At 45.1% G+C, this 22608-nt stretch overlaps 1 protein-coding gene across 2 annotated transcripts in view; it reads right to left on the bottom strand.

Annotated features, from left to right (window-relative positions):
• Window positions 1–2091: 2091 nt before the first annotated feature.
• Window positions 2092–22608, bottom strand: part of ap2a1 (adaptor related protein complex 2 subunit alpha 1) — a 58130-nt gene continuing 37613 nt past the window's right edge. The window contains exons 17-24 of one of the 2 annotated variants that reach the window (XM_078531773.1): window positions 19141–19218; window positions 16371–16453; window positions 15628–15717; window positions 13987–14110; window positions 13332–13448; window positions 13025–13094; window positions 10860–10994; window positions 2092–9912 (exon numbers count right to left, since the gene is read on the bottom strand). In XM_078531773.1, the coding sequence (XP_078387899.1) occupies window positions 9835–9912; window positions 10860–10994; window positions 13025–13094; window positions 13332–13448; window positions 13987–14110; window positions 15628–15717; window positions 16371–16453; window positions 19141–19218 (775 nt within the window). In that variant the 3' untranslated portion in view covers window positions 2092–9834. The remainder of the gene's footprint in view (window positions 9913–10859; window positions 10995–13024; window positions 13095–13331; window positions 13449–13986; window positions 14111–15627; window positions 15718–16370; window positions 16454–19140; window positions 19219–22608) is intronic. The other variant, XM_078531774.1, reaches the window with a different exon arrangement.

A 22608-nucleotide genomic window follows, 5' to 3' on the forward strand; every position in this document is an offset into this window, starting at 1 on the left:
ATTCACAAGACATTAATGGTTTATTTTTCTTGTTCTGGATTAGCAGTTTGTTATTTTGCTGTTTTATGACACACTTGATTTACTGGGGAGGCAACCACAATTGCTCCTGTCAAAGCTAAATTAATCAGTGCTGGAAGCCAGGCCCTTACTCTGAATGCCCATGTGAAAAACTGATCCATATTGCACAATAACAGCCACAGCTGAGCCGCAACACATCGAGAGGAGATGGTGGCTGTTATCACTGCCTGACTGTCTCTCCCTGTGGAGCAACTTCTATAGAAATCAAATGTAAAAGATGCAGCCACTTCATTTCTCTGACACCTCTGCTTCAGGACAAATGATCCAGAGGGGTACAGGGATGGTTAACTGTATAAAATATTATCCACTTCCTGAAGTTGCCAACAGGAAAATGTGGTAACAGTTGCATAGAATTACACAGAACTTACAGGACAGAAACAGGCTGTTTGGTATAACTGATTTATGCCAGTGTTTGTGTTCCACATGAGCCTCCTCCTGCCAATCTTCATCTAACCCTAACAGTGTATTCTTTTATTATTTTCTCCCCCTTGTGCTTCTCTAACCTGCTCTTAAATGCATCTTTGCTGTTCACCTCAGCTGTGCCCTGTGGTAGTGAGCTCCACATTCTTACCACTCTCTGGATAAAGAATTTTCTCCTGAATTCCCTGTTGGATTTATTGGTGGCTCTCATATTTTTGGCCTTTTGGGCATCCCACAAGTGGAAATATCGCTATGTCTCCTCCATCAAAACCCTTCGTAATCTTATCAAATGAGCCACAGTTATCACCAGGTTGATGATGACACTTCAAGAAAAGGAATGGGGGCCTCTATCTCAAACCCACACCCCCACCCCGGCCACGCATTCCCTGATAGGGCCAACTCCCCTGAAATAGATCTCAGGTCAAGTCCTCTGAGGTCTGATTCCTTCCTTGAATTGGTAGGCAGGCACCCAAGGGAAATTCAAGAGCAGTAAATGAGGGAACAGGTGACTGGTGTGACCATGACAGCTGCTGGTCTTACCTTGACAGATTCCTGCATCTGTCCTTGGGGCCCTGCCTGCCTGCACTGTATAGGGTTGTGTGGGGTTAGGTCTTCTGTCAGAGATCATGTACCAATGGTTAATGGGAAGAGGTGCCCTGCAATGCTAGACAGGGCAACACTACTACTACCCATCTCGCACCAGCACCTCGATTTGACCAGACATTAAACAGGAGATTTCAGTGCCCTGTTCCTGCAATATTTGCCCGCACATTCATGCCCCTACAATTAGTTTTTTTCTTTTCTCTGTCCCCTTTGGTAAGGCTGACAAATGTTTCAAACCCCTGTCCAAAGACTAGAAAAGTTTTAGCCTCAGATCACTTGAGCTTAATAAGCTACATTATACTGTGTGATATCCTGCCCCTCCCTCACTACCTTCCCTGTACCTGGGCCAATGTGTGCAGTGGGTGCAATATGCCAATTACTCAATAGACTCCGGGAAGATCAGATCACTGGATCTGTGCAGTGGTCCCCCTGTCATTGACACGGAACTGCAGAACCAGGATCCTGGCTAACCCTTCTGCGATCCACATGTTCTTAAAAAACCTAGATCCAAACAATATCAGATTTATTTCCTGTATTGCAAACCCTGGGTTACCACATTTAACAATATGCACACTCTTGTCCAATTCTAGAACAACAGGTGGAATATTCCTTTTAAATATTCATCAAATGTGTTTCCATGACAATGGGCTGATAATCAATGACGTCAAGATATTCCGTGGCATTGGGTCCAAAGAGGAGAATTAATTTCTAGTTTTTCTTTGTTTCTCGACTTTTTCCTCTCCTGAAGCCGTTGACTGCAGCCAGGGCGTGGGTTCCACTGACAAGGGCAGCGCTCCAGTACCTTGCCCAAGTGAACATCTTTCAGAGTGTAAGGCTGACAAGCTATTCAACTGTAGGAGAATCACAGCCCTAGTCCAATCCCACACCCCTTGCCCGCCCCACTCTTATTCTCAATCAGTCTTGCATCCAATATTCCCCGTGTGCAAGTTATCAAAATGCAGCAAAATAAATCAGCTCAGAGACAGGGAATTGATCATTATGGTCAGAGTTTATCTAAATAGTGTCCTTCATTGTACATTTGCTTCTGTTAAACATTTTCTGTCGTTTAACACTGATGGGAGATTCACATCTCCGGTGTACACATAGACGCACACAACACACGCGATATTCTAAGCCGCTCCTCTAATGAAACAGTGATTGCATAGTAACATCATAATCCTACTTTGGATTCAGCCATACTGGTACTCAAATGTTCACTAGATCAGACGCAGATTATTCATTTTAACCCCCTCCTTCCCTTGTTGCCTGGGTGACTTGGCACAATTTGTCAGTTCACCTTCCTCCACTATCCTCTCTCACAGCACCCCCTCATTTCTCATTGTACCCATCAGTGATAGCAATGGTGTGCCCTCCTAAATAAATTCACAAAAGGCATGTAGTGAAAAATAACCCATTTTTGAGAGACATCTTTTTAAATGCATCTTCTCCCCTTACCATTCCTTTTGCTTGGTTATACTGGCCCTACAGCAGGTATCCGAGAACCTCGATTGCCAAGGAATCCCAGACTCTAGCACCATGCATTATCCCAGGCCCTGGCACCCACAGACCTCTCCACCTCTGCTAATGCTGCCACCAACCCCCCTCCCCTCCCCTCCCCGGAGATCTGTTAGGTATGTGAACAGCAATCCCCATCTCTCTGGAAGCAGTGGACTGATCTGTCCCCAACCCACATGTGTGTGTGGTGATAGTCAGGACAGGGGCTATAGAATGTCAGACATGAACTTTAGAGCCCAGAGATCTATGCCAATCCATTCATTCCTGCCATAAAAGCAGAAAACCACCATGATTCCCCAACCTTGCATTTCCCCTCCAGCAGGAAGGGTTAAAAGGTGAAGAGAGCAGTTATTGAGGCATAGTTGTCCAAGCAAGAGGCCACCCAACATTTACCATGCCCAAAACATCCATATTTTCTCCATGCTGGATTCGCGCTTGCATTCTGTTCTGAACTCCAGCAGCATCTCAATGATGTGATTGAGAATCAGGTTAAGAGTGGGACAGGTCCCCAGGTGTCTGACCATTTTGTAATAAGATTGAAACGTCCACGTGTTGATCTCTGCAACAAAGGGGCAGTGCAGAAGAACACTTCAAATCTCCCACACCCAAAGCAGACACAAATGGGTGCTGGGTCCAGCCTGAGGATATCCTTTGACTTTCCTACCACGAGGGACAAGACAAAGCAGCTTTGAAGACTCCAGATCTGCAATTAATTAGGAAAACCTGTTTTCACTGGCAGGAGAGGGCAATGCGAGGAGAGGAGACAGATTTAAAGATAAGTGGCAAAAGAACAAGAGGGAAGATGAGAAGAGCTTTTTTTTTCCCATGTGCTGACCTGGAACGCACTGCCTGAAAAGGCTAGTGGAAGCAGATTCAAGTTACTTTCGAAAGAGAGTTGAATAAACACTTGAAAGAGAAAATTGTAGCGTTAATGGGGGAAAACAGCAGGGAAAGTGAGACTAATTGGACAGCTCTTCCGAACAGTCAGCACAGGTGTAATGGACCTAATGGCCCCCTTCTGTGCTGTAAGATTTTATAGTCATCCAAGCTGAATTCATGTCTTTTCTTTTAATAAAAAAATGAATTACTTGCCATTTTTCAAATGATTGTCACTTACCTCAAATAGATTCATACAAATTAGGCAAATGGATTTACAATCCTGTTATATATCAGGTCTCTTGGAAATATCCCAAACTGTTTTGTGTGAAACAAATTTCCGTAATGTAGTCACTATTGCTGTGTCAAGGAGTGCAGCTGCCATTTTATGCACAGCAAGATCCCATGGAGGAGGAGTAAGGTGAATGCCCAGGGACTCCATCTTTGGTGCCAGTTGGGACGAGGGAAGGAATGTTGACTGGGAATAATCATAATGCTTTTCCTCAAAAAGGCAGCACAGCAGTCCCTCAGTACTGTACTGGGAGTAAGAGATTGTGTGCTCAAATATCTGATTTGAACCCTTATGGTCCCTTCAAAGGAGGGATGATGGTTTAAATAAAAGGTTTGTCAAACTGTCCATGAGACAGCCAAACTGACAAATTCACACTAGACGTGAGACATTAAAAGTGCAAAAATGCAGCTGGAGAGTTGAAGGGAAAATCAAGGGTTAATCTGCTTAATCTCCAAGGAGAATGGATTTGGTCCTGGGTCATTTATAGGAGCTGTGAGGTGAACTGAAGGTATGGACTGACATAACATTTCACAGGATCAGCAGGCTCTGACCGTGTTGGTTACCTAGGCCAGCTGGTCGTTTATGAGGCCATCGGATAACTGAGCTGAGGTGGCTGGCATAAAAGCGTTTTCCAGCAGAACCAGGCAATCAGAAGCAGGACCATCCGCTAAATTTGCCAAGTCCTGCCACTGAGGGCAACATCAGCTAACTGAGTACAGACTGGGGCCAAAAGCCTAGGAACCTTCCTGCTCCCTGCAGCTTAGTATTAAAGATGATGCATTTACAATTAGCAGAACGGGCAGGTCAGAGGTTTGACAAACTACAGAAGGCAGAGTCACCATCAGGATCCCAGAGATACAGTCACCATCAAGATCTTCCAGAGATGGGCAGCTGAGAGAGGTTTGTAAAGCCCGTGACCTGCTCACCCCAAGAACTCATCCTAGTAGGGAGTGAAATTTTCCCAGGGTAGGAGTCTAATCACAAATTCAAACCTATCACCCACACAGGAAGGTCAGAAAGGGTTCATTGAAAGGTTATAAGGAATGTGAATTGGATATTATACACAACACCCTTTTTAACTGTTGACCCTTACTATTCCTTTGCATTATCCACAGCAAGTACCTCAGCTTCTGAATCAAATGTAATCCCCCACCCACCCACCCATGTCTGATCGCTTGAGGCATTAAATGCAAAATTACCAGTAGGGCTGGTTACACAGAGCAAAGGCGGGAGGCACACAGACAATATACTGGATTATAGATCACACAATATCATACACTTTTGCCTTGATTGAACTATGACTAAAGTGCTACACATCACTAAGTTAATCGCTTTAATACAGATTGCATTTAGGGAAAAAGAAATAGCCTCACTCAATCTGTAAACATGCTGCTTTTAAACAAGGCAAGAGAGCGGTTATGGTCACAAAATGGCTTCCCTGGTTCCCAGACACAGCGAGCTCTGATACACTCATGTTACTTTTCGCCTCTCTCTGTTCTCAGAGCTGGAAACACCCTTCCCCGCCACCTACCTATTAAGCAGCGCAAAAAGTTTAAGTCCACTAGGTACACGGTAACCTAAAACATTTGATTGCCAGCTACCTGAATTATTGGAAAACGTGGACAGTTTGGAATGGTGAAAGGTGCAGACTGGGTAAGAAGCCTAACATATTTCACTGGTCGTTGAGAAGCCCTCTCTGACAGAAAGAGCTTCCAAACCACAGCCCAATACTTTCTCACTCAAAATAGCTGTAGAAAACACACACAGGCTTTTCAATGGATGGTTAGGGTTAGCAAAAACGTATTCTTTTGTAAAATTTTCCACTCCTCAAGGACTCGGCTCTTGTTGGGTTTTGGCCACTCTTCCCAAGCAACCCATTTTCCAGTGAATGCCACTGGGCTATTCTACACTGGAAGGCTTTACCGCCAGGCCCGTTCCCGTGCCCTCAAAGCTGCTGGCTTTTCCAGCAGGAGTCACTGCATAGTATCCAGGAGAAGGGGCGCTGACCAATTCTCTCTGTCCTTGGCCAAGGGCACTGTCCTCCTGCTGCCCAGGTTCACTCACTACAGAAGTGATTGTACCTGGGCCCTTTTCTTGCCTGTAGAACTCAGTTTCACACTGGAAAGTGCCGGAAAACCAACTGCCTTACAGTCCCCAGTGTGCGAGGACTCAAAGCCACACTTGAAATCAAAATAATTTTGTTAGAATAACTCCTTGGTCCTCATGTGTAAAACTGGAAAACCCATTCAAAAATCATGAGGAGACAAGAAGTGAACGAATGGGAGTTTCAAATATTGAAGATGACCGCAATTAGGCAATTCTATATTAGTTACCTTTCATTTTCCATAAAAGCGCAGAATTACCAAAATTATTGAATAAGCAGTTCCCTACAGACAATGTAGTATGAAAGTTGGAGGAAAATCAGAGTCTTAATCTGCATGCACTTCCTGTCAACTTTTCACAAATTCTGATCCCCACATTTAGAATGGAAATTACAATGTAAACATGTCACGTTGTAATTACACATCCCTGCCAGTGGTGGTGCCAGGTGCTACAGCATGACAAATATACACAGACCTGTGAATTTGTAAAAGAACTATAAAAGGACAGAACAGACAATTTAAAAACAGGGACTGGTCACTGCCTGCTCAGTTCTTAGAACTAGGGTATGAATGGATGGTTAAGCTAAAATACAAAAGGTAAGGGCAAGGAAGGGAAGAAGTTGCTTTCTAAACATTTTCCAAAACACAAAAAAGGGGCAGGGAGTTCCACACAAGGGTGTTCAGGACAATGGAGAAAAGACAAGTAAAACGGAGTGGGGGTGGGGGGGGTATAAGATCATGATTAATTCAACATGGGGAAAGCAGGCGGGAGGGACTGAATGGCCTCCTCCAGTTGAAGTGCTTCCATGAAGGCACTCTGTTCATTGCTTGTCTACAATCATGATTCTTAAAAACAGCTTAGTCCACAACCTCCACGTTGAACAATGCCATCACTGCCCACACGCTCCCCCACCCCCCCACCTCCGCATCTACCCATAACAAGCAGCGTCAGTCATCTCATTTCCTAATGTGTAGCTGGCAATTTTAAAAAGACAATTGTATGACTTTCATGTTAGGAACACAAGAGTTGGGAGCAGCAGTAAGCCATAATGCCCCTTGAGCCATTCAATAAGATCATACTGAACTTTTACATCAACTCCACTTTGCCTCCTGGTCCCCATAATCTTTAATTCCCCATGTGCTCAAAAATCTATGGATCTCAGTCTTGAACATACTTAATGACTGAGCATCCACACTCCTCTGGGATACAGAATTCCAAAGGCTCTTTGCGATGCAGCAGCACATCAAGTTACAAGGTACCCATTGATTAGATGACTCCAAGTCAGGGAGACAAGTCCGATTGTTCGAAAATAACTGAGCAGTTTTGCAACTTTAATTCCACTGCCAAGTATTGCTACAATTCTTCCCACCCCTGACCCATGCACCCCCTCACCAGCAGATTCTAGAAAGAACACTGGAATGGTTGACTTGAATGCTTTCACAGTGAAAGTCACTCCAAGTCAAAGAATTTCTACATTTTGGGCAACATTAGTCGATTGGCTTAATTCTTCCAGGAGTTTGGGGAAAGAAGGGAAGCAAGACTTCAAACTAGGCTACAAAGAGTGAATTTCCCCAGGGCTCCTATGGCCACTGTAACTTCAATGGAAAACCCGTTTACTTACATAAATGGGGTTTCTGCGAAAGATGCAGTGACACAAGAGAGCAGCTCAGGATGGCTGAAATTAATGCTCCTTTGTCTGCTGTCAACTGTGCAAATCAAAAGAGAGACAGAGCACATCGGATACTGTCGGATCTGCCTAATGTAATGTAGTGCATGTTGTACAGTAAAGACAAGTCGGGAACTTTATTCACATTTTGTTTTCTTGTATTTTTTTCCTTTTCCAAGGTTACATTTTGACTCGAGTATTTCATTGAGGCCACAGCAACTCCATTAGTTAAATGGTCCAACTCTCTCTGTTGACATTGAAGATTCAACATAGCTTCCCCATCTCCATTAATTTACTATTGATTTTGCTCTCGTTAAAAATCAGCCTTTGAAACTGGTTAAGCTCTCTCTATTTTATACAGCTCAGCAAAGAAGCCCCATTGCCATGTTATCCAGTTGCATGGGTCAGTTTTATATACAGGCATTAGGCATAGGGATCCTCTTGCACAAACAAGGATAGGTTACGCCTAATCTGGGGTACGCACAGCACAAGTTTGCTCACCATTTACAAGACAACTCCCAGAGTAGTAGTGGTATGTTGAAAGAAATAGAAGGCGGGGGTTAACAAGCAAGCCAACCCCAAAAAGACAAAAGACACATTCATAATTGAAGGACATTGATGCAGAGAGCAGGAGGGGAAAAGAAGAAATTTAAACTTTTGAATGTGGGAGACAAAAGCAGTTTGGGCTGCATTTCCTCTGTTTATGTTGCCAAATCCGGTTCCTTGTAAATCCATGATGAGCTGGGTCTGCACAGGATGGGGAAGCTGGCTTGAGAAGTGAAGACGCTGAGGAGCTGGCTCATGGACAGAGGCTTCCCAGACTCGGAACCAAAGAAATTGACGCTGGCATGAAAGCAGATTCAGAATAAGGAACAATTTACCCCATCGTCACGTTTCGTTGCATTAAAACTAAAGCAAGCATTTCTGCTCAACCGCACGCATCATGCAGCTTGTGCTGACTGCTATGGTAGGGAAGGTGGGGAATGAGAGCTTGTTGAGCTTGAAGGTGATGAGAGAGCAGACTTTGTAAGAACCTTGGGAAGACATATTTGTCTAAAGAGGTTTGGAAGGGACGTGTTCCAGTCTTTTTGTACTTGTAACAAAACGTTAAGCTCAAGGTTAAATATAAAAAAAAAATTCACCCACCCTCTTAATTCTCAGTGGTGACATTGAAACAGCTAATTTAACATCAGTGACCAGAGAGTAAATTGGTCTTACAGGTATTTCTATCCAGTCCTAAATAAGGAGTTATATACAGATACATTTTACAATTACTTCATACTTTTTTAATATAAGGAATGACTATATTGATTAACAGCGAGGTGGGACTTCAAGTCTTTTGGTATTCGGGCATCACCACATTTTGAGATCTGCAAAGGCAGTGGGAACCAAAAGGGCGAGTTACCCGATGGCTACCTGGAGAAATTCTGCTCAACATTCTCCCCCACCATCTCTCGGAAGGCAGTGCCTTCTCACTAGAGGTCAGATCTTCAGACAGTAGGCATCCTCCAACACCCTGCCCAAACTGCCTCTCTGTGTGCACAAGCCTAAACAGTGAGTGCCTGCAGACTATTGAGCCGTGGGGGTGTATCACAGCCAAGTCTGATCCCACCTTCACTAAACATCAGCACAGGAACGCACTCTGGAAAAAGCAGCCAGGAGACTACACAACAGCCAATTGGACTTGCTTCCCAACCCGGGCTACTGAAGGGAACAGCAGCGTCCAGCCGAGGGCTAACTCCGCCACACCCTGCAGGTCGACCTACTTGGGCTGTGTGGGGCTCAGCCTTACGCTGTGGTGCACGTATCAAGCCCTGCGTAACGGAAGGAGCTTTCTGCTCGCCAATATCCTGAAAAAGCAGGCAGAGAGGTTTATAACCATTTAGTTTGACATCCCTCATTACCGGGAGCGTTACAATCATTAAATGTTGCTCGTCAACACAGTTGAGAAGGACCACGGGCAGCAGTTACTTCACAAGTAGTGTTGACTTTACCACAATCTGGTGCCAGCCCTGCTCGCCCTTTCCCTCTTTCGCTGCCACGTTTGATGCCTCGTGTACCAAGGAACCTTCCAAGTCCCTCAATAGCAAAAAAAAACTCTACAATCACGTAAACATATACTGTACTTAAAGGACGTCACATGATACTTCTTGAAGATTTCACTGGACGTGGCGCATAGATATATGGACCTTCTCTCACACATGCATACACACACACACACACTCTCAGACTTAAACAAACATTCAGTATAGTGTAAGAGATCGATTACATGTTGGAGGCTTCAGAACTGTTGAGACAGTAATGCGCATAGTCGCTTCGACACAGCCTCCTTGCTTGTGCGTAGTGTGAGGCGATACATCTGTGGGGAGGAGAGAGAGAGAGACAGACAAACAAACATGAGCTCACAAAGTAATCGTTTCCAATTGGCACCTCCAAACTGAACAAGAACAGGACAAAGTGCGCCCCGCACACACAAAATCCCGCTAAAGTAACTGGCACTGGTTTGTCCAGATAGGATATTGGTCTGGACACAAATTTTTAAAACATTTATTCATGGGATGTCTGCATCGCTGGCAAGGTCAGCATTTGTTGGCCACCCATCTAATTGCCCTTGAACAAGAGTGTCTTGCTCGGCCATTTCAGTGGGCATGTAAGAGTCACCACATTGCTGTGGGTCTGGAGTCACATGGTAAGGATGGCAGATTTCCTTCCCTAAAGGACATTAGTAAGCCAGATAGGTTTTTACAACAATTGATTATAGTTTAATGGTCACCATTACTGAGACTAGTTTGCAATTCCAGATTTATTAATTGAATTTAAATTCCACCAGCTGCTGTGGTAGAATTTAAACCCATGTCCCCAGAGCATTAGCCTGGCTCTCTAATTACTAGTCCAGTGACATTACCACTATGCCACCATCACCCCCACAAGAATAAAGGCAAGGGGGAGAAAGCAGCCTCCAGTCTGTTAAAGCCCACACCGTGACACTCTTTTCCACGCCCACATTGCCCCCCACCAAACTGTTCTCACCCAACATTCATGTCCAGGATTGTTCCAGTGAGCGGGTATCCAGGCTGACAGCACTAAACCATGGCCCTACGACAAATTACCCCCAGAGATCAGCTAACTGCACCAATTTCAGCTAGCTCTAACCTGCTAGCTGCCAATCTACAAGTTCAATGTCATGCCAGGTGTTACGGCTACCCATTGAGGAGTTATGTCTCATGGCTCTCAAGTGACATACCCAGTGATCTGACCTGTCATGCCGTTAAGCGACAGGACATCAAGAGATTAAATGTCACCAACCTGTGCCTGACTGTTGGGTTCCAGCCTCAACAAACAGCCGACCTGGATGGATTTTGTGTGAATGACTCCCGCGCCGACAAAGTTATCACGATTGGGGTCGACATCCTGCAGCAGAGCAGAACCGAACCCTATCAACTGTGAGAAGAAGAAAATAAATAAATCGATTGGATGGTCATCTTGGAATCCCAGCCCCTACCAGCAGTCCTGCTCTACAGAGTAAAAACCTGCCACACCACTGGTCACACTCCTGAGTGTACTTTGCCCCACCTCGCCAACTATCTACCTTCTGTTGCTTAAAGAGCCCATTGGACTCCCACTTGGCATTTGTCACGCAAGAGGTAAAATTCCAGGACTAGCAACTGGCCTCTGACACCTCACACTGAATGATCATTCTCCTCACGTTACATTATACAGCAACAGCTGGATCATTCTACACCAACCAGGCAAGGCTGGGGGTTGTGGCTTTGGGTCAGGTACAAGAATGCAACTGACTATTCTGCACTTTGCTGTTTTACCGTGCACAGTGTCCAAATTGTGCCAACACCAGCACTCCCTATAAGCGCTGGGGATCACCCACCAGAACTACACAAATGCCAAGGAAGGTGGCAATGATTCACATTTGGAGGAGAACATATTGAGGTTCTTCAGATTTTCAGGAGCGTCAAATCCCCACAAAACCATAAACTCTAACCAGTGGATGTAGACTTGGTCACAGCAGGGCAAGATCAACAGCTTTAGAGGTTTAGATTCAAAATCCGTCACACAAGAGGGAGGAAGAGACCATCAGCAAATTCAAGTGAAGTTGCACAATCTTTTTGACGAAGGAAACACCTGTATGCCTATGAGGAATGAATGAATGAATGAGGAACCAGCCTGGTTCTTTTTTCTCTTGAAACAGGAAGACTCAGGGGTGTCCTAAGAGGTCTTTAAAATTATGAAAGGTTAAGTAGACAGAGAGAGAGAGGAGAGAGAGAGAAGAGAGAGAGAGAGCACGTTTGTACTTGTGGAGAAAAGCAAAACTGGTGGCCATCAATACATGATAGTCACCAAGAAAGCCACTCGGGAATTCAGAAGAAACTTCTTTAGTCAAAGAGGGCTGAGAATGTGGAACTCACTACTACATGGAGTATAGATGCATTTAAGGGGAGGCTAGATAAACATAAGAAAGGAAGAGAGTTATATTGGTCAGAAGCATAGAATGGTTAATCATTCAGCCCGTCGTGTCTGTGCAGGCTCTCTACAACAGCTGGTCCCACTCTGCTGTCCTTTCACTAGAGCCCTGAAAATTCTCTCAGGTGCTTTTCCAATTCCCTTTTGAAAGCCACGACTGAGTTTGCCTCCATCACACGCTCACAAAGTGAGATCCTAAGCAGTCGCTGTGTGAAACAGACTCCCATGTCACCATTGCTCCTTCTGCCAATCACCTTAAATCTGTGCTTCTCAGCCCTTTCGCTAATGAGAACAGTTTGTGTCTATATACCCTGTCTAGACCCCTCAGCTTTGAACACCTCTGTTAAATCTCTTCTCCAAGGAGAACCCCAGCTTCTCCAAGGAGAACCCCAGCTTCTCCAATCCATCCACATAACCAAAGTTCCTCATCCCTGGAACCATTCCGATAAATCTTTTCTGCACCCTCTAAAGCCTTCACATCCTTCCTAAAGCATAGTGCCCGGAATTGGACACAATACCCCAAGCCTAGGCCGAACCAGTGCTTTATATTGGTATATCATAACTTCCTTGCTTTTGTACTCTGTGCCTCTGTATATAAAAGCCCAGGATCTCAAATGCCTTCTTAACCTGCCCTGCCACCTTTAATGATTTACGCACATATTCCCCCAGGTCCCTCAGTTCCTGTGGCCCCAGGATGAGGAAGAATGGGAGAAGGTTGAAGTGAAGTATAAATGTAAACATGAACTGGCCGAGCTGAACGACAGGGTTTCTGTGCTGTAATCCTGTGTGGGGTTTTGAACTGTGGGACTAATGAGAGATGCCAATTGTTACCTCAGCCAAAACCAGTAAAGTGAACAGTGTGCAGGGGCTGAAGTCATGACTTTCCTGGACAGTGGTTTGGTTGAATTACACATGGTGCACTTAGTCACTGGAGACGGGGCGTTTTAATCCTTAAAGCGCTAATGAATATGAGTGAGGAGAGAGAAAAACCTTACCTTAGCCTTGGTGACCTCTGTGTCCATGGGATGATTAGCTTTAAAGATCTTCTGTGCTTCCTGTTGGGGACTTGAGAGAGAGAGAGAGAGAGAGCAAGAGGAAGGGTGTCAAAACTAACATGGGCAACAAAAGTGAAAGCTCACTCAGATCATCAGAACAGTTCTGCTGCAATTACAGTGCCAGACTTCTTGCACCATCTAAAATTTTCCTCTATACCCAACCTCTCCACTGCCTGACAGACCCTCCGACACACTGGATTGTGTCAGTGTCCAGCATGCTTCCCACCATCCCAGATTCTCTGTGTACCTGCTCAGCTGCTTCCAACGCTGGAAGAAGTCTTCAGATGCCATCTCTGTTGGCTGGAAAAACTTGTTGACGGTTATGGGTAGTTTTAGAGTGATATTCTGCAGGGTTCCGCCATATCTACCAAGCAGGGAGGAGAATTAGCAAAAATTTTATTTTTAATAAAAGTTAAGCGATAAGATTTAAGGAAGTAGGATTCACAATATCATCTTTCACTTGGGTTTAAAGTCCTAGGCAGATGAATTTAAGGCCTCTTGCTTTTGGAAGAAAGGGTGGGTTACAGCTGCCAAGCATTAACCAACACATTGCAATTAACTCGCAGTGAAAGTGACCAGTATCTGTTTTGCTAACCCCCACCTCCCCCACCAAAAAAAACAGCCAGATGGGAACATGCAAAGCACGGAGTTTCCCCCCCACTCCCCATTTCGTTTCTATTTGGTGTCAGGTGACCTTTTTTTTTCATCTTGCTCAGGTTCCCATTACTGCAATTCGAGCGAGCAGGGCAGCTGCCTGTCAGGCTGCTCACGGAGAGAAGCGAGCACACAGGCGAGAGCCGCAAGCTAAAGTCAGGAGGGCGCAAAAGGAGAACAAGAAAGAGAGGGAGAGAGAGCATGCACATGATTTCAGATGATACAGGATCTCGACACAAATCCAGTACCTGAACTGAATGTTGAGCAGGGGGGCTTCAGTGAAATCCGACAAGCATTCAATGTTAATCACTTGCTGAACCTGTGCTCCACCTTCCACGACCGGCTCCACTGGCTTGGCCTGAACATTCAGCTGTGGCAAGTGTTAAAGAATTTAACAGGCTATTGCGTGGCACCCACCTTTTTCTTTGGCCTCCCCTAATTCACTCTTTCCTATATGCCCCTCTTGGGTACAGTTCCATGGTCAGTGATTGCCCTCCAGCACCTTGACAAATGCCTATTCTTCACAGTCGAATACAGACACTGCACATCAGCTGACTATTCAACTAGAGACCAGCCAGCCCAGGTGTTTTGTGTAAATGCACAGACACCCACACGCAGAATATGTACATGCACAAGGACTATGTAACCAGGAGCCAGGGACATTTTTCTATCTCACCCAGCAGCACTGAAGTCCTTATTGCTAGCCCAAATTCAGATCAGCTAACTCAAGAGGGATTGACCCTAGATGGCTTTGAGACAGATGTGTCAGCTGTGGCTCAGTGGGTAGCACTCCTGCCTGAGGCAGGTGGCCACGGGTTTAAGCCCCACTCGAGACTTGAGCACGTGATCCAGGCCGACACTCCAGTGCAGTACTGAGGGAGCACTACACGGTCAGAGATGCAATAAACAGATCACATGACACTGTTTGGAAGATAACCTAATACTTATCCCTCAACATGAATTGCTAAAACGGATGATCCGATCATTATTGCATTGCCATTGGTGGGAGCTTGGTGCGCACAATGTTGGCTGACCACCACATTTCCTACATTACAACAGTGACTACACTTCAAAAGCAAGATCCTTGTGCCTCGTCTCACTTCCACTGCTCTCCTTGCTTTCAAACACACAGCCCAGCATTTTCAGAGGCGATATGGCTCTAGGCTGGACCACCAAGGAAGGTGTCCACACTGCTGGTGACATGAATGTCACTGCAAAATCTCACCACGGAGAAGGTGTAGGTGTCGTACTTCAGATGGAGGTTCTGTTTGCTCGTTCAGGCCCTGGATTTTTTTGAACGAAGCAGCAAGGGAGATATTCGGCCCATTGTGTTGTGCCAGTTCTTTGAAGGAGATGACCAATTAGTCTCACTTACCTCTGCTCTTTTCCTATACTCCTTGATTCCTTTCTTTTTCCAAGTATTTATCCAATTCTCCTTTGAGAGTTACTGTTGAAACTGTTTCCACCACTATTTCGAGATTCTAGATCTTCACAGCTTTCCACATTAAAACAAAAATCTGGTCTCCCCACTGGTTCTTACGCCATTTATCTTAAACCTGTGTTCTCCACTTACTAACCCTTTCACCAGAGGGAACAGTCTCTTCCTGTTTATTCATAATTTTGAACGCCTCTATGAAATCTTCTCTTAGCCTCCTTTGCTCTAAAGGTGAAAACTCCCAGATCCTCTGGTCCATCCACATAACATGACATTAGGAATATGTGGCAGTATTTGAACAGAAGCCGGACGCTTTTCATGTCTTTGATGACACTTCTGAGAGACATTATACGCTATTTGTGACCTTTCCTTTTGAAGCCTTCACTGCATCCCGCCTTCAACAGAAAAGCACACTCCCGTTAAATTTCAGTGCTGACTGAAAACAAAAAGATATCGTTTTGCAGCTCGCCTGGACAGCTGACATTCAGTGTGAAGTTTAGGAACTGGACGGACGTCTTGTTCCCAAAGAACAGGTACATTCGACCTAGACATGGAGACACGAGATAAATAAATCAGCACTCTCGCCGACAAGGTCTATGGCAAGGCCAGCCAAAACAGACAGCTTCGAGATTAAAAGAATTGTTTACTAGAAAAGCTAATTTTCTAAATGGAGACAACATGCAGGCAATCCACAGAGACCAGGAAGGTGCCAAGTTTGCTCTCAAATTATGGAATTGGCTTTCAAGTGTCCGAGGAAGCTGGACCCTGGGGCAGTGGTTGGGGCAAGCGGGTAAATCCAGGTTCCCACCCCCCCCCCCCAATTGACCTCAAGCGAGTCCCGTTAGAAACCACACATCAGGTCGCGGACAGGATCGGATTTGGATTACGATGCCTTTGGTGGCGAATAGCCAGTTGAGAACTCACGATCCAGTCTCGTGCATGCAGGGCAGCTGGAGCTGGTGGGAGGATGCTGCAAGGCGACAGTACTCTCAGGGAGAAGAAATGCTGGGGTGGGGGGTTGGGAAAAGCACCCAAGGGTCTTGAAACTTTTAAACAAAAAAGGCATTTTAAAACAGCGGTAACAAATTTTGCCCATACATGCGCGTCAGCAATGACTGCAAACACGGGGTCCCTGAAACAGCAATTTCATCCCAGCTAAGGCCCTCCGATCTGAAGTGAAAGGTAGGGATCACTCACCCAGATTCTGTCGGTATTCTGACTTTATTCCGATCTGCAGAAGCTGGTTTTCAAATAGGACTCCGTTGTTTTTGCAGACAAACCTACATCAAGGGGGAAAGGGGTGGACAGAGCACGCAAAAATGAGAAAAATCAGCTGACACTTGATAAGCACTGTTTACATCTATAACAGGGACAACCACTAAAGCTCATCCCAGACCAGTGCTGTCACTTACATTTTGGCACCAACACACTTGAAAATCAGTGTTAGCGTTTACTTATCCTCTCAAGTTGCTCCCACCAGCGGTGGTGAACCTGATACCAACAGCACTCCACAGTTACAACTCAAAATGCTCTCTTCAGATGCAAGACAAGTTGGAAGGATAGAAGCTACTATTGTACTGTTGGGCGATTTACACAGTTCAAGGGGACAGTGTGTGTTTGGTTCAGTACTACAGTCCCAGTGACAACACTGCAGGCTCAATCCCACCTGTAGCCAGACTTTTGAAAGAAAAAATTGGAGAAGAAACATCTAAAAAGAAAAAAAGCTGCTATCCTCCTTGTACAACGTCTGCATTGACCTGCGAGCTCGTAGCAGGGCATCAGTTAAAGGCCTGGGTCACCTCACTGAGTCGTGCTGTCAACAAAATCGAGGACACCAAACCACCCCGCCCCCCCGACCAACTCCGCCCCCTCTTCAAAACCTGTTACTCACTGCCCACATCATCTCCAAGTACATTTAAACTTGGCTGGGCTTCACAGAGAACGTGCAGCCCTGAAATATTCAACCAATGGTTCAAGTCAAAAGGTGCTAAGGTTTCATGGAGTCAGAAATTTCCACATATGGAGGCAGCTATTCCATCTCCCAGCCCTGTGAAGTAATCGATTCAAACCCCTTTTTTCTTTAATATGTGTCTTCCAGCACTTATTCAATTACTTCCAACTCTGTGGTTGACTTTGCTTCACTAAGCCCTTATTTTAAGTGCTCCATATTCTAACGAGCTTTTGGAATTAAAACAGTCTACCTTCGCTCTTTATATATCTGGTACCAATCCTAATTTAAGCCCCGAGGATGCAGGGGGTTAGAGTTGCTGGCTGCACAGGGACAAGGGACTGAATGGCTGCTTCATGTGCAGAAATTTCTGATTCTATCAAGTTTCAGCCTGGAAACAGGTCACTCGCAGCAACTAGTCCGTCACTGGCACCAATTCATTGACCTGTGCAAATAACCTTCCACCTTCTCAAAATTCATATAAACAATTAGTATTTCTACCAGGTTCCTGCTCTACTCCAATGAATACAGCCTCAGCTTTTCCAAGTTGATGATCCCTGACACCTGAGTGAATCTATACTGTAATGGTTCCAATACTCTCCTCTACAACAGGATATCTATTACTAACTGTAGGATTTGTGCAACAGAAAATAAAGCTGGTGAAATTCTAGCAGTTGGAAACCTGATATTGTAAAGGATTCCCAAATCAGAAACCAAAATGATTCTCATCTAAACTTACTAAGTCGGACTTGATGTCTTTCTTTAGATGAGAGTTGCACTACCATCACTAGCCAGCAGGTGGCAGTGATGTGCCCTCCAATCCATTTGAGTGAACAAGTAACATACAGACATCACAGGATTCCCACCCTCCCTTTCTGTTGGGAGGAAGCTTTATCATGTTGCTTGCCATTCAAGCTATTGATAAGGCTGCAGGATGAACAGCAAAGCTACAATCATCCAAATGCTCCACCTCCACTTAGCAGTCTGGTTAAGGCCATGCAGTCACCTATCTAACCAAAGCCAGGGTACTGGAGTGCCAAGCAACCAACCGTGCAAGATTTCAACAAGTTGGGCCTAGCATCAGGGCTGGAATTTGAAGGGGCTGCTTTGCTGTTGCTGAAAACTCTCTCTTGTTAACCAATGCTCTCTGAGACACAAGTGCAACCTTGGGACTGTGCCGCCCAGAGGGAGACTGTTTGGTCTAATCACCAGCTCACAGGAACAGGAGGCGGCCAATCAGCCCCTCAAGCTGCTTCTTCCATTCAGTCAGATGTGGCTGATCTGTACCTCAACTCCATTTGCCCACCTCGGTTTGTAGTCCTCAATGCACTTGTCTAACAAAAGATCTATCAATCTCAGTTTTGAAATTTCAACTGAACCCCAGCTTTCTGGAGAAGAGAGTCCCAGATTTCCACTACCCCAAGTGTTTCTAGGCATCATGCCCAAACGGCCAGGCTCCAATGTTAAAGTGCAGCCCCCCGCACCCATGTTATAACCCACTCACCAGAGGAAACAGTTTCTCTTTCTCCACTTCATCAACTACTCTAATCATCTAAAATACCTCAAATAGGTCACCCCTTAATTATCCACAGGAAATACAAGTCTAACCCTCAAAATTCTTTTAGCCTCCAGTATCATTCTCATTGCATTCATTTCAAGGGCAATATATCTTTCTTGAGATGCAGTGCCCAGGCCTGCATGGAGTGTTCCAAATGTCTCTCTGGGTTGAAGAGCTGAGGCTAACCTGTGGAGCAAGTTTAAGTTCAGTCCTGTATTTCAGAAATGTCAAGATTAGCCACTGGATTAAAACAAAAAGTAAAGTCTCTGACTGCCTGGACCAAAAATTAGCTATGCACGTGAGAACTGGACAGCGACCTCCTAGCAGAGACTCTGGGTGCTGAACTGCATGATCTCTTCAAACAAAAGAAAATCTACAGAATTTCTTTTAAAAAGTACCACAACACCCATCAGAACAAAAACACAACGTGAACTGGACAGTAAGTGAAGTAACCTCCTTACTTGTTGAGGAGATCGTCAGCATCAGGTACGGGCAAAGCAGGGTCCTCAGAGCCAGCAGCAGGCACAGTCGTGACAGTGCTGAGGGATGGAGAGCGAGAGAGACAAAGAGAGCGAGAGAGACAAAGTGAGCGAAAGAGACGGGGGGGAAAAAAGAGAAGGGAAATGAGAAAGAGAGGAAGGAAAAAAAAAGAGAGAAATAGAGAGAAAAAGAGAAAGATAAGAGAGGAGAGAGAACAGAGAAGAACAAACAGAAAGGGGAAAGACACAGGGAGGAGGGAGGGACAGAGAGTGGATTAGGAAGATGAGGAATAGGGGTGGTGTAAGAGCATACAGCACAGTTCTGTTATCAATGACATTCAGAGAACAAAACAAGAAGCTGTTTTAAAGTGTTAATTAGAGGCCAAATTGTTAATCCTGCAGGAAGGTTACATGCACCTCAGACCCGACTCGGGTGTAAAAAAAGCTAAAGAACACATGCTAGATAATGCTTAAGTACATGATTGACACACATTATTTACACACGTGCACACACACATGCACACACACACACACGAACGAGATTGCATGGCCAAGCCTAAATTGTCCTTGTTGGGTGTATGCATGCACGCGCACACTCGCATTCCAGCACAAGTAATTAGACAGTGATCAGGAGCAGAAATCCTGGCTGATTTTGCTCTCTAGGCTGGGTCAAAATAGAGGCCCCAGGTAGGCCTACCAGTTTCCTTCCTCGATAGCATCTCCTGAATGGATGCATTGTGATACAACTACGTAGATATCTCACCCAGATTATTTTATGCAAACCTACACAACAAGCCTTACCAAGCCTTGGGTGCAGCCCAAAAGCCAACTAGATTAAAAATCTGCCCAGTGCTGTTCTAGCCCTTACAAGACCATCCAGGTCTCAGCTTTGATTGACTGTGAGGAATTAGCAGCTCACAGGAAAAAGGATAGCTGGGTGGGCTGAAAATTTTTTTTTAAAAATCAAGGCACTCTTTTCTCATTTAATACAGACCACACAACCCAACATCATGTCTGACTCCAGTAAACACACTTTCAGGGATGTGTACAAGAAAATTTTACTTTCAACCATGTTGCAGAAAAGTGACATCCACAGGTTGCTCTCCAGTTTTCAGGTAGCGAGTTTGTGCTTCACTATGCGATGGACAGACACTCAACAAACTGAGATCATCTCCCCACATTTACTCAACAGAAACCGACTCCCTTCATCCGATTCTTTGACCCACAGCTGCATGGCTCACCAACCCACTTTTCACTGCACAAGTCCTGTTGGCTCCCAACAACATGTCTGGGACTGTGGCCTTTGACACTTGTCAGTTGCCCTTGGTGAATCAACAACTTACAATACTAAAAAGATACTATATAAATGCAAAACACTCCAAAGTGCTTCACAGGAGTGTTAGCAAATTAAATTTAACAGCGCCACATAACGATCCATTAGGGCAGAAGACTAAAAGCTTGGTCGGAGGTAAATTGTATAGATGAATCGAAAGGGTTTAGGGAGGGAATTCCAGAGCTCGGGGCCCAGGCAGGGTGAAGGCACGGCTGCTAATGCTGGAGCCATTAAATTCAGGAATGTACAGGAGGCCAGTGCAGAGATCTTGGGTTCTAGGGCTGGAGAAGATTCCAGAGATAGGGAGAGGCATGACCATGGATCTGGAAAGTTTTCATTTGGTGTTGACAGCGGCTGCCAAGACTGGTGTCTTCAGGAGCCAGTGGCTTTAGCTCAGCACTGGAATAATAATCAAGCAGCTCAGTTCATGGACAACTGCTTTACATTATGGAATGTAGGCGATAAGGGAAAGACACCAGTGTCTGCCTCCAGCTCAACTCAAGGCAGCGTAAAAGCATGATTCTCTTTTCTCTCTACTCTATTTTTTCAGGGTCTGACAACAGTTAAGCACGTCCCTTTTCAGCTGTAGTGCACTGTCCAGTGACCTGTAGGCAAGTGCCGCATCAGCTGCAGTAATCCCTCATTAACAATCCAAGCTGAGGATCGCAGCACATTTAACAAGCTGCTCGTCAAGGCAATAATCCTGTGCCCAATTACTCATGTAATAGATATCAGTGACAGAAGTAACCCCACAACTCAACCATCCTCCCACAGCAATTAATCTGCACCCCCGCCACCACCTCCCCAACCCATATCATCTATTTGGATGGTGGAGAGCGCTAAAAATCTGGAGGTGTCTAATGTCCTAGAACTAACTCCAAGCAGCAAATTAAGTTACCTTAATCTACAAGATGGCATTTATTTCGACCTTCATCTTGCACTGATGGGTTTGTTTTTAATGTGGAATGGAAAAGACAGGGAACAGTCATAGTTTAGAAAGGTACACATTTCCTCACGACATACCCTCACCCTCAGACAGTCAAAGACATAGACTGACTAAAGTCAGAATTTCAATTTTGAAATCCAACAGGATTTTCCCCTCAGTCTTACAGGACAGTCAATGGCTTGCTCTCCATTTATAGTGATTCCCTCCTGTTTACATTGAGATTTGGGAACTTGATCACATTCTGCAATTCCGCCCATTTTCCACAAAATCCACAGCCAGTCGGGTTGGTGATAAGCTTCACAAAGATTCCATCACCTACCTCCCTCCAACATACAAGCCATACGAAGCAGGACTGTTTAAGGTTCAGTTCCACAGTCCGTGCTGTCCTCAGCTAGGGCAGGGATCCTACATTAGGACTTTACTCAAAACAAAACTGTCCAGGGTTTCTACTCCTGATTGATACCCAATGACATGATTGCATGACCATCGGGGGCGGGGAGGACAGGTCTGTACTTGGCTCCAATTCCCTTCATGAACGAGTAGCCCATTGGCATTTTCATGCTCTCGACTCATATTTGAAAAGAATGGTCAGTTAGGGTGACTGGAGTCAGTGGATTTGCAGTAAGTATGAACATCAGGGCCTTTGGAACAGAAAGGCAGAAACAGGCCAGGGAGAAAACAGTGGAATTATGCAGCATGGTGGACTGTACACTGATGACAGCAAGTGATCAGTGATGAGTAGAGGCCGGGCGATTCCTTGCCCATGGCTGAGAAAGACAGAAAGGCGAGGATGTCAAACGCAAAGTTTCCTCAAGCCTGTTTTCAGACATCTTTCGATCATCTGTGATCCTATACAAGGGGCGCAAGTGTGAAAAAGGAGGGAAGCCGGTTATGAAGGACGGGCACTTTGAATAGTTACGTTGTGGGAGAGACAAAAACCTTTTTTTAAAAAAAAAAGTGTGCGCTCGGCATCAACCTTCACAACAAGAAAAGACAATTATAAAGCCCGAGAAGAGGGACACAGAATTGCCAGGCCACAGGAAAAAATAAACAACTGCTGTAATTTAAAACTGATAATGGAAAGAGAAAATTGACCTGGCCATCAATGGATAGACAAGTGATTTTAGTTCTCTATGAGCAAATTCGGCTCAATTCACCACTTCCTACAGTG

Source organism: Cetorhinus maximus, chromosome 29 (genome assembly GCF_964194155.1).
Source record: "Cetorhinus maximus chromosome 29, sCetMax3.hap1.1, whole genome shotgun sequence".
NCBI classification, from domain to species: domain Eukaryota; kingdom Metazoa; phylum Chordata; class Chondrichthyes; order Lamniformes; family Cetorhinidae; genus Cetorhinus; species Cetorhinus maximus.